The sequence below is a fragment of the Ambystoma mexicanum genome, chromosome 14 (assembly GCF_040938575.1).
Source record: "Ambystoma mexicanum isolate Mex_15411 chromosome 14, UKY_AmexF1_1, whole genome shotgun sequence".
Taxonomy (NCBI): domain Eukaryota; kingdom Metazoa; phylum Chordata; class Amphibia; order Caudata; family Ambystomatidae; genus Ambystoma; species Ambystoma mexicanum.
The window spans coordinates 507097541-507109758 of NC_090940.1; the positions used below are offsets into that span (position 1 = coordinate 507097541).

Here is a 12218-nt window from a genome sequence, read left to right on the forward strand (position 1 = left end):
ACAGAAGGGACAAGGAGAGGGAAGTGAGATTAGAGCGCGACGACATAGAGAGAAGGAGGGAGGGAGGAGACACTGGAATGGGAAGATAGGGAGCAGAGAAGGGAGGAAGATAAGGAACACTCGGAAAGGTAATGGGAGGAAAGGATCGAGAAAGAGCTCAAAGAAAGAAAGAAAGAGCGGAAAAAGAGATGAGGGAGAAAAGGGAAAGGGAGCTAGAAAAGGCAGAGAGACAGAGAGAAATAGCAGAGCAGAAGAAACAGAAGTTAGCTGAAAGGGAACAGCGGAAGTTGTAGTTCGACAGAGGAATGAGCGCTAAAACATGGGCACAGGGTCTGAAAAAGAGGACAATTACAGAAGGGACGAGATGGAGAACAGCCTTGATCACTGTCCATGGGTACGGGTACAGACAAACGGTTATCATGGGAGTTTAGGACACATGCAGAGGGAGAAGGGGAGGGGGACTCAGATGAGCAGGTACAGCGGGCAGAGGACTTATGCGCCTCACACAGCGCCTACTACATCAACAGACTAAGGGATCTCTCAGGACGAAGGAGAGGGGAAACAGCAATAGCGTGTTCAACGGGACAGTTGACTAGGGCTCATGACGACGGCAAGAGAGTGCCCACATTGAAACCAGTAGATCTATGCGCAGACATTGAGAGTGAGAGGGGATCCTCAACAAATTAGACTGACCAGAAAGGTCACCCAAGGTGGAGACAGCATACACACAGGGCACATATCAACAAATTCTGCAGGCACAAGCACACCAGCACAGATGCAGGTACCACAAATGCCAGAACCAATACCACAGTATTTACAAGCACAAGAGATTAGAGGGAGCACACAACAACTAGCACAGATACAGAATGATGATGCACCAGCACAAGTGGACATAGTAGCAACAGTACCCGTCCGACGGTTGAGGGGAGTTACCATGGTAGGCAACAACCCCTTTACAAGAAATGGGTTGTCTATGTAACCTAAATAGGACAGCCCGCACACAAACTTGATGTGTGCCATCCTGTCGATCACACCCAACCCTGCGATCACTACCTTTACTCTACTCTCGACAGACACCTGTAAACATACTGGGACCAGACATGAGCAGACGAAACATGACCATTTCATTCACAGAAAAAGGCATAGTGTGCTCGACTCCAGGCATACACATGCACAATGGAATGCAGATCGTTCAAGCATATAGTGGACAAACGGTTCAGAGGGGGATGCCAGTGGACCCAGAGATGTTCCAGTATGGGACCGACATTGCTATTGCATGGCTCCAAGGCATCGCAGGGAAAGTGTGGCGGGTCCCAAACAAATACCTGTTCAGGCTAGAAACATCATTGGACGAGCCAGAAGGAACAATAGTGCCCATAGAAATAGAGTCAGTGGTGGTGAGAGATGATTGAATCGCAGTGCACGGGATGGATGACACGGGGAGGACATGGAGAGCAATAATTGCAGTGGCAGAGGGGTGCAGGCTGACCATGATGAGAGACAAAGAACTATTCAAGGAAGAGAGACAGTAACTGGAGATGGTGTCTGAAATGTGTCTAACCTATTGGTTGCCGATACATTACAGAGAGGTGCCACAGAGAATGGCGATGGTGCTGGAGGCGCCACACTCATTCTGGGAGGAGGACATGGCCATGGTACCTAGCAGTCTATGGACTACAAGTCCTTATGACGTGGGTTCTATAAAGAGCATTGGGGAGTGAAGATTAAACTGAAACCAGGAGTGATTTTGCCAAGAGTAAAGCATTATCCCCTAACAAAGGAAGCATATTTAGGCATTTATGCATAGCCTTCATTGAGAGAGGCATCCTGGTACCATCAGAATCCCCATGTAACACAGCAGTGTACCCCGAGCGCAAGCCAAACGGGGTGTCGTGGCATTTTATTCAGGATTTAAGGCCTCTTAAACAGATTGAAGAAGCAGAGTATCCTCTAGCTACAAACCCAGCAACAATCTTGTGCAGCATTCCAGTGGAAGCCACCTGTTTTATAGTAATTGACTTAAATAATGCATTCTTCACAGTGCCACTACACCCAGACTCAAGACTTGACCAGTGTTATGTATACAAATGAGAAGTGGAAAAATACTCATTTACCACAAGGATACTGTGAGTGACCATTAATCTTTAACAGAGTGATACGAATGGACCTGAGCAACACACAGACAGAAAGCAATGCTTTGTAGTATGTAGACGACATGTTGATTTGCAGTGAGACAGAATACCAGTGTAGGAGGGACTTGGTTCACATGCTGACTGTTTTAGCCGACAAAGGGTACAGGGCCAAGTTACAGTACTGTCAGAAAAAGGTGCTATACATTGGATAGACGATATCCAAGGGCGGCTCGACAGATCACTCCACAGAGAGCAGAGACAATACGCAAAACACCTCATCCAACCAGAGTGAGGGAGATGCAACAGTTCTTGGGGTTATGCAATTATTGCAGAGCATGGGTCTTTGACTACAGCACATACACAAGGCCACTACTATGTGCCCTGAAAGAGGCACAGAGGGGAACAAAGACATTGACATGGACCGCAGAGATGACTGAGGCCTTTGAGAAACTGAAGGAAGCCATAAGCACTGCCCCAGTGTTAGGGACCCAGACTACAAAAAGGAATTCTTCCTATTTTCCCCACACTGACGGTGTGGTGATTAAGGTAGTACTAACACAGAAGAAAAGCATGGGCCCTAAGCCAATAGCTTACTACAGTGGATAACTTGACCCAGTAATGAGAGGACATTATCCATACGAACAAGCTTTACCCGTTGCAGCCTTCGCAGTGGAGAAGTCATCAGCAGTAACAATGGGGTGCACCACCACTTTGTATGTGGAGCACGCCCTCTTTGCGATACTGCATAAGCCAAAGGGCACACTGACGACACAGAGAGCATCGGGATACGAGGTAGGATTGAAGTTAGTAAGATGCTAAACTGTAAACCCTGCGACATTCTTGGCAGATGTTCTCCAGGCAGGAGAATATGCACATGACTGCACAAAGAACAGAGATGTTCAGTGAGCCACGTAAGGTAAAGAAGGACGCGCTTCAGTGGGGAGACGTGCTTTATATTGACGGTTCATTGACAAATGATCAAAACTGATGGGGTCAGGCGTACTGGGACTGCAGTGGTAAGACTGAAGGAGGACGGGGCAAGCGAGGTGGTTGCAAGTGCCCAACTACCATCCAACTATTCATCACAAGCAGCAGAACTAGTGGGTCTCATATTAGCATTGGAAAGCAGCGTAGAGAAAGAAGTGATGTCAACAGTACACTCTGGACTGGCGCAATGGCTTAGGAGAAGGTTCAGGAGAGCAGGCGGAACCCCAGTGCAGCATGCTCGGTTATTGGACTGACTGATCGAGGTGATTGCTTATTCAAAAAAGGTAGCACTAAGTGCCAGACCCACACCAAAGGGGAATACCCTATCTCAAGAGGAAATGAAGCAGCAGACTTTGAGGCAAAATGTGCAGTGTATTTTGGGCAATTGTGGGAACTGAGGGAAAGACAACATGCTCATGGAGGGGTGAGGGACATGGTAATGGAGGAAGGTTACAATGTATTACCAGGGAGACAGATTATGGGGCTGCGCCCAAGGAGGAGAAAGAGCTATGGGTGAAGAGAGGGTGCTCAATGTCTCCGACAGGTGCCTTATGGCGACAGGATAACACAGGGAAAGTGATCATGCCACTTGTATTATTGAAGACAGCATTAGCACAATTGTACTATCCAACACACACAGGGAAGGTCATTGCTACACGCATTGGAGAAATGTGGTTCTGTCCAAATTTAAATGAACATGGAGCTGATTTTGTAGGTTACTGCTTGACATGTCAGCAGTTTACAGCAGGGCACACTTTGAGAGTTGAGAGAGGATCCATACCGAAACCTGTAGGCCCATTTCTGCATCTCCATGTGGACCACATGGATATGATCCAAATCTGCCAAGGATACTACTACATGATAGTGGTTGTCGCCCAATTCTCTAGGTAGATCGAGCAGGGCCCTGTTCACATGCTGACACCCTTAGAGCAGCCAGGTTTTTGGTCAGGGAGATCTTTCCGAGATAGGGCATGCGTGAGGTCCTGCGGTCTGACAACGGCCCTCACTTCGCCAATGGACTGTTTCAGCACATCACATCTCTGCTAGGCATTCAGCATAAATGTGCCTATGCATACCAACCGCAAGCAAATGGATTGTGTGAATGTCTGAATGAACTCCTAAAGAAGTGCAAGCCAAGACGCAGCAGAGCACCAAGAAACATTGGTTGCATTGCCTGCCCCTTGCCTTGTTTGAATTGTGCAATAAGCCAGGGCCCGACCACCATTTAACACCCCATGAGGTGGTAACCAGACGGCGCATGCATCTTCCCCTGGCTCCTCCCACAAGGGCACTGAAAGACTGAGAATAGTGCAGATGTGTTAGGACAGAAAATGTATGAATATTACTTCCCCTGGTTGCTAGTGCTTCATTTATATCTCACCAGATAAATTGAATCCAGGGGGGGCCCAGAAGACGGCAAAGAGGTCAAATGTGACGACACACCACAAGACTGTGAACTAAAGCATCCTGTGAAAATGGGTAATATCCTTCTCTTGTGCAATTTTATAAAGGTGCTTGAATGCGCCTAACTTTACTGGACCCCATGTGGTTGAGGAAGTGGCAGACCGTGCCGTAGAGCTGGTAGGGAAAACAGTGTGGTATCACCTACAGGACATCAAGCTCTACAAAGCAGTGGCCTCACCTGCCAAAAAAGTCCCCATGACTGACAGGACCAGCGTTCAGCATCTAAATAAACTACAAATGCGTTCTGAGCTCACAAGATTGGTGAGACCCAGACATCCAATGGTCACACAAGCCCAAGCAGTAGAAGCAGCAACTGTAATACTTGTACAAATCGACTAAGGATACACTGTTGGTTTGTTATTTTCCTTTTCCGCACATGCTGGGCCTACGTGAATGCCGTGGGAATTGTATTGTTTCATGAGAAGAAGGAGAGGGGCACAACAAATTCAATGTGGGTCAAAAAACTGTGAAAAATGAGTTACCGTGTCAGGGACGTTTAAAGGTACTTCAGGTGCAAGAAGGTTGGTCTGTAGGCCACACCAAGTCCTTCGCTAGAAAGCAAGAGAAACATAAGGCCTGTTGTTGCCAACCTCCCTGCACTCCTAGTGGGGCACTGCCCAGAGTTACTAGGCAATCACATCAAGAATACAATTGCACTGTAACAAGATTTCAGAATGATTTCAAACATTCAGCATATCTTTAAACAACAAAACACAATCTGGGTGAGTACCTCTTTCCTTTTACTACCGCACCAACTGAAGGCCCTGCAATTTGCACGGCCATGTTTTCTGCATTTGACACTGGTTAGTCTACCTGCATTGTATTACTTGAGAGCATGACAAGGATACATTTATTGTTTTATTAGGTACATGCACAACATTTCAGCACCTATTCAAGGATGAAGGTTAGTACACCTCTTTGTTCTCAATTACTTGAGCATGGTTATGATATTAGACATGCACACTAAAATACTTAGTGGTTATATTTACAGGATGAACAATAGAATATGGAACACACCACTCAAACACCCTGATGATGAACATTGTGAGCGAAACTTGTTGGCATTAGCCGTTTCTACAACGTTTTGAGTTTATGAGAACAATGGAGATCTATAATCCATTGAAAATGTAATTGTTATTTGTGTTTGACCATTTACAACACAACATCTACACAACTGATGGGGAAAGTTGTTACAAAGTTGTTATGCTATGTTTAAATGGTCTAATTGTCCTGACACTTTTCTGGACTTGTCAATTTTGTCAGAATAAGCCGGTGGCTTACTAATTGTTTTATTAAGGAATTCCACAGCACATGGAGTGGCTGGAAAAACCTGCAAAATCTTTAATTGACTCTTATTTTCAAACTTGCCGTTTGACTGAGTCCTCCGTTTGTCCTGTGGAAGGTGTTGGGCCTTCCAAGAGTCCGCTAACTCCTAGCGGCCCTCTGGCATACCTGGGAGTTTGTCCCAACAGTGAGATTATACCAGCATACAACTGCAGTTTTCCCCAATCAATCACAGTCTGAATTGGCAGTTGCCCCAACTGAAAAAATTCCAGAAATTGAGACTGAGACCGGTAGGTGCAGCACCCTTCTCCATAACTTCGCCTCTAACCTTGCCCAGCATCCTCGGTCTTCCCTCGTTTGGGCATCATAAACTAACTTTCGGCAATTTTCTGGTTGAGCAGTTTCAAGAAAGGTAAAAATGAAAACCTTCCAAACTTGTAATCAAATTGGATCAATTGACTAGTCGCTGCCAAAGATTTCGAATCAAGTTCAGCCTCAGGGGATTGTCTTCCGTTTTGCACATAAATGTACAAGACCAGATATGTATACATGTTAACCACCTCTAAAGCGTCACCTTGCAAATCCCAACCACATTTTTTCCATTTACTCTTCACCCTATTGAGCACCAAAACCTTAGATTTCAAGGTGTTAATTGAGAGGTGAAGCTTACTTACTGGTGTGTTGATTCCTTTTATATATCAAAATTATGCTCTAATGCTTATGTGATCCTTTAAATGAATCAAGATCTTGCGCTCTCCTAAAATAAAAAAAAGGCTTCCATGATAAACCCTAGCCTCTCAGCAAACTAATCAACATACCCTATATGCCTTATTCTTGTGTCTATGCCCAAACTAGAAATCAACAATGCCTAATATTTCGATTAGAAACCGCCTTAGAGTATGAAAGTTCTATGCGAATCCATTGTTTGTCTCGGATGCCAATACTTGCTGATGGTGGCAGATAAAATTAAGTGACATGTATATTGTACATTTCTGACGAGTATATTTTGTAATTTCTTGGAAATGTGATGCAGACAAGCAGTGATTATTTGAATGTTCATATTGGAGAATATCACATTTTCTCTAGAACTGTTATTGTGAGTTGCCTTTAAATGGACAGATGTTTGTGTTCTGTGTGAATATGAAATATTAGAGGCAGGGACGTCATTTCATCAAAATGCCAGGTGTAGTGGAAGTGACATCACACGACCCTTGACCCCTGATGATATCACAGGAAGTGATGTCATTTGACCCCACCCCAAAGTGATATCGCGGGAAGCGATGTAACACGACCTTTCACCCATTGACAAAACAGGAAGTGGCATCACATAGCATTGTACACTACGAAAAATATGGTTACGGTATCACTATAATGTGATGTACATTTCAAACCTGGTGACCCCCCCCAAATGACGTCCCTGATTAGAGGGATAATAGTAGGAAGGTTGTGTTTCTTTTCTGCAGTCAAGCTGCCTTTATTTCTATGGAAAATTGTAAGTGAATTCCCCAGTATTTCAAGGTAGGGGACCACCTTCAAATATTTTGATTATTTTAAGTAAAACTGAATATTCTGATTAATAACAGCCGTTTATTGTTTATTGGAATTTTGGAGTGGTGTTATCCTGATGGTAGTGTTCGATCTAGGCACATTCCTCCGTAAAACGAATCTTCAGAACTGAGATATATTCTATAGATAAAGGGGGTTATTATACGCTTCCCGCTATCCCGCCGGTAATTCCGGCAGGATACTGGGAAAAGGACCTACCGTTACCAGCACCTGATATCCTAGAATTTCCAGGATATTACAGGTGCGGGCAACGTACAGTCATTCTCCATTCCATGGAGTCCGATGGGGGGAATTACTGGTATTACTGGCGCTGGTAATACCGGCTGTTTTTTGCCAGTGAGGGCCTGATTTACTCCAGCTCTTGGCTGGAGGTTAGTCAGTCAACCCCCACCGGCACACTTGTAGTTTGGCAGTGCAGGTAAAGTGCCCCTCACAGAATTACCATCACTTTTTTCCTGCACCGCTAAACTTATAATGACCCCCAAAGTAATTACAATGGTGATCAACTACCTAAAGGGATCACAGCATATAGTGTACTTTTTGAAGCCAGGTACAGGTCTTAATACAAACTTTAGCAAAAACAAAACAAATGTGATAAGCACTGGCTAGTCCAGAACCAGCATTATTAGCACTTAAACAAAAGGGTACGGAGATGTGTCAATGCATTAGGCATGGAGAAGGGATGTGAAGTGCAACCTGATACACACACACACACACCCCACCATCCCCCCATTAGAAACAGGAAGAAAGTGCGTGGTGTCAATGAGAAAGCGGTACCTGAGGGAAAGTATAAAATGTATTCATTAATTACATGTTTTAATTTGATGAATTGTAAAGGTTTGTTTAAAACCATAAACAATAAAAAAAATAAGCACAAAGAAATTATCATTTCAATTGGGATTTTTCAAAACAGCACAGTTATAATAATAGATGATAAAAGACAAACTTTATGATTTGGATTCAGTCACTAAGGCAACTAAAGACTGGGAAAATCCAAGACAAGGTTCCAAAACCCCAAGCTAGCAATCACCATTCTAAATGCCTGGCTCATTCCATACAGTCGTGACTCATTCGCAAACGGGCAGCATTTTCTAAAACATGGGAAAAGGATTCTTCCGGTCTGGACAGCATTGCCATTTTACAGGGACAAAATATAAAAAAAAGGGGATTATAATTGAAGTGGCTGCAGATTCTTGCTTACAGCTAGAACAGTTAAGAGGCGCAGTGACCAGGATATCACCTATTCATTGAAAAACCTTGTGCTTTCAGCATGCAGCTATTAATCGCCCCATTTTTGAATGCCTAAAATCCAGTCCTTCGGGCCTCCTCCTCTTTCACGTAAAAGCAACTGGCGCCTTAAAAACCTTACAAGTGTAGAGCACCAATTCCCCTGGAGACTAAATAACACTCCAGGATGCACTTAAACTCCCGCAGACTGTGCAGTAAGAATAATGTTCCAACGAAAAAACATATACAAATCACCAGTGTGCAAAGCTTTAGCGGGATGTAATAACCACTCATACAAGGTGGACAATCCCCTCTTTTTATGTGAAAACATAAAAAAGCTCAAATCTGGTTCCCTCCCTCCGCCAGCACATACAAATGGATCTTACATTTCCCATGCATATCCTGAGATGTTTCCCAACAGCATTATATTAATAGCTATTTCAACATGCCTATTAAAATGCTGCCCATATTCATTCACTGTACTCATTATCTCACTTCTAAAAGCCTATCAGAGCAGCGCTGTCAATTGGCGCCTTAAAGTGCCACAGCGGGGTACTCCTCGCTAAAGCTTTCCCTTCCCAGCCATTGAGATGCACTTTAAAAATGGTCCACCAACCTGTAGTCATCGTAAGTGAACGAGTCCTTCAAGGGCAGCTTGTTGGCATTAGGATGGGTCTGGGGTGTTCAGGTTTCAGGGAGGAAGGGGGAGAGAAAAGAGGACAATCAGAAATCAGTCGGCGGATTTGTATTATTTAGCTGCTTAATAAGACACATGAAGCAGAGTTTGCTCAGCCGCACTATGCAGGGATACGAATGCTAGCATTTGACCATACATCACTGTCAACTGCATTCGTTGTGCCAAGAAGGCGCCATCAATCGCATTTCTCAGATTTCAAGCCAGGACACAACGAAAAACCCAACATTAGAACCTGTAAGGAGGTAAACGGTTAGGGGTGTATTGACTTGCACAAGAAAAATAAAGGCAAATTCAGTTATCGTATGAAAAAATAGTCCTTGTTTCAAATATTACCTTAAAAGTCAATTACAGAGGAAACATCTTACGGAAACGTATGTGCGTCTTCAGCCCATACAGTATTTCAGAAGTGGATCTCTTCAGTGTATGTGTGTACATTATTAGTTAAAGAACGCAATGGCATTATTAAAGACAACTCACAGACCTTGAGCCTCAATGTACTGCCGTTCTGTTCACACAGAACCCCACAATCATAACAATAGTCATGACACGACTAAAGCCAATTTTAATATACACTATGTCCAAATTGATATGGATTTTGCAACATGAAAAAACAATCAAGGGGTTTGTTAAAGAATGGAAGAGCTTGCCACCAGAGAAACCATGTATGTAAAAGAAATAGGCAGCTTCACTCAAACAAGTGGAACATCTTCTAAGGTTTCAGGGGGCGGGGGGGGTGTGGGAGAGATAGAGTTTATTCACATCAAACTAAATTATTCAGCGCCGTTTATAACGTATTAAACAATGAGGGATTTAGCAAATCTGAATGCAATCGATCTCCAAAAGAATTATTTCACACAAAAATCCATAACTGTACAAGCCGATATGAAACCGGCACTTATTCAGATCTGTACCCTCATTTAATGTTATCAGAACGTAAACACAATGGGTGTTCAAACCCATAAATGGCACTGTGTGCAGTTTTTAAATGTGGCTGTTTCCCACTACAGTGGAAGACATTTTATTGAATCGCATTTTTCAGACTTTGCAGCGACTGGGAAAGGAATGGCAACTTGTAAAGCCCATTATACACATTCAATTAGCGCAGTTTCTTTCATTTCTTGATCAATTATTACCAGACTGAAATGTAGTCACAGCAATGCCTTTGTGTGCATTCTTAATATTCTAAACCATCCTGTGTTTCCCCAACTATCTGGCCAGTCTGACAACACAAATGTGACCTCTTCACACCCGAACGAGCTCACGTCCTTGGAATCTCCCAATGCATTTAAGAATTGCCATTAGAAGTGTCTAACAAATGTGGATGGCAATTCCTGTCTCTAGAAGAGAAAGTGCATGTGTAGCCAGCCTCTCGTGTAAGCAAGCAATGAAAGCGCTCGCGGATCCGGGCTCTACCACTCTTCATACACGAAACCCCAGGTAGAAAGCCATTTTGACTCTTGACGCATCAGCATCACAAGTGCGAGGTAATGTATCATCGCTCGGTGTAATGTAGTCGCTGGCACTGTGCTCAGGACAGTAGGGGAGGAGGTATAAGTGGCTCAACCCGTAAATCAATTAGAAAACAAAGCGTATGCTCAGTGCACAATTTTAGGCAAATTATAGATCACAAAAGATTGCCAATTGGGACTTGTCCCCCGGGTGCTTGCCTCTTTCACATGCAACATCATGCTGGAATACACAAATATACGGTTTAGAAGGATTTGCATTTATTTAGCTCTACATTTAAAAGAAATCTTTAAAAATGCGAGTCGTGCGTTCAGGTTGATATTGTTTTTCCCGAGCTTTATTCAAATGTCATAAAGAAATGGAAGAAATGTGTATTTCTGGAGCGATACTGCGGTGCCTAGCGTTTATAATTACACCTGTCGTTGTCGTTAGAACGCCAATTCAGGGCAGTCTGTCGATAGAGAGCACCATTCACCTCGGCTGCAACAATTCCCTTAAGATAAATATCTGTTATACATCACAAGCCATTTTCCCGATTTACTAAAAGGTTCAGTTATTTTACAGAAGCAAATATTCAACTGAAAGGAAACCATGAGCACATCTCTTCATCAATCAAAAGGCCCATGAGTGGCAGACAAATGGCAGGCTTCGCATTTACAGGGAGCCATGTAGCTCCTGGTTCTCGCCAGGAGCTACATTTGGCTCCCGTTGCCGTAGAAATTACCCATAAGGCATGAAGTCTATGTGGGTGGGAATGTGCATAAGTGAGCATTAGGACACATCTAGAAGATATTTAAAGCATACTTGATTACATATATATATATATTGACATCTCATATGTAAGTTATATTTGCGGCATGCTACAAATAGCCCGGGTTCCACAGAGGGGCTCCTGCTTGCAGGGTGAGACCCAGGACCTTCTTTTAGCTCTAGCTAATCAAATCCTTGTGGTCCCTTAAAAGGCACTAGATCAGTACCAACGTGCATCCCAATTTGCAGAGTCTGATCAGCTGTATGTGTGTCCTGTTCTTCGTTAGAATGAAAAGTACACACCCAACCAATGGCAAGACAGCATGCACTACAAGAGGACCCCATTGCCTCCAGGCTGCTTGAATCAAAAAGGAACCCCAATGCGCCAGTGCCCCATTTCAAAGAAACCCCTGCTTCCCTTTATAAGAAGCCTATCTGGGACACCTGAGATCTGATGAACTACAAATTACCAAAGGCTAAACTTTGAAACACAGAACACACGTATACCATGAAAACAGTGATGCTGCAGACTAATTACAATCTTTACATCTACATTTATTGTAATGAATCGGAAGGCAAATTATTATGACATATGGTAGAGATCGTTGGGGGGTGAATAAAAAAAGTAAAAACAATATTCCTTT

At 43.6% G+C, this 12218-nt stretch overlaps 1 protein-coding gene across 2 annotated transcripts in view; it reads right to left on the minus strand.

The window, feature by feature from the left end:
- The window catches only part of SETD3 (SET domain containing 3, actin N3(tau)-histidine methyltransferase), an 800835-nt gene that overhangs the window by 161510 nt on the left and 627107 nt on the right, over positions 1–12218 (minus strand). For both annotated transcript variants that reach the window (XM_069637733.1, XM_069637734.1), the window contains exon 7: positions 9277–9335. In XM_069637733.1, coding sequence (XP_069493834.1) covers positions 9277–9335 — 59 coding nt within the window. The remainder of the gene's footprint in view (positions 1–9276; positions 9336–12218) is intronic.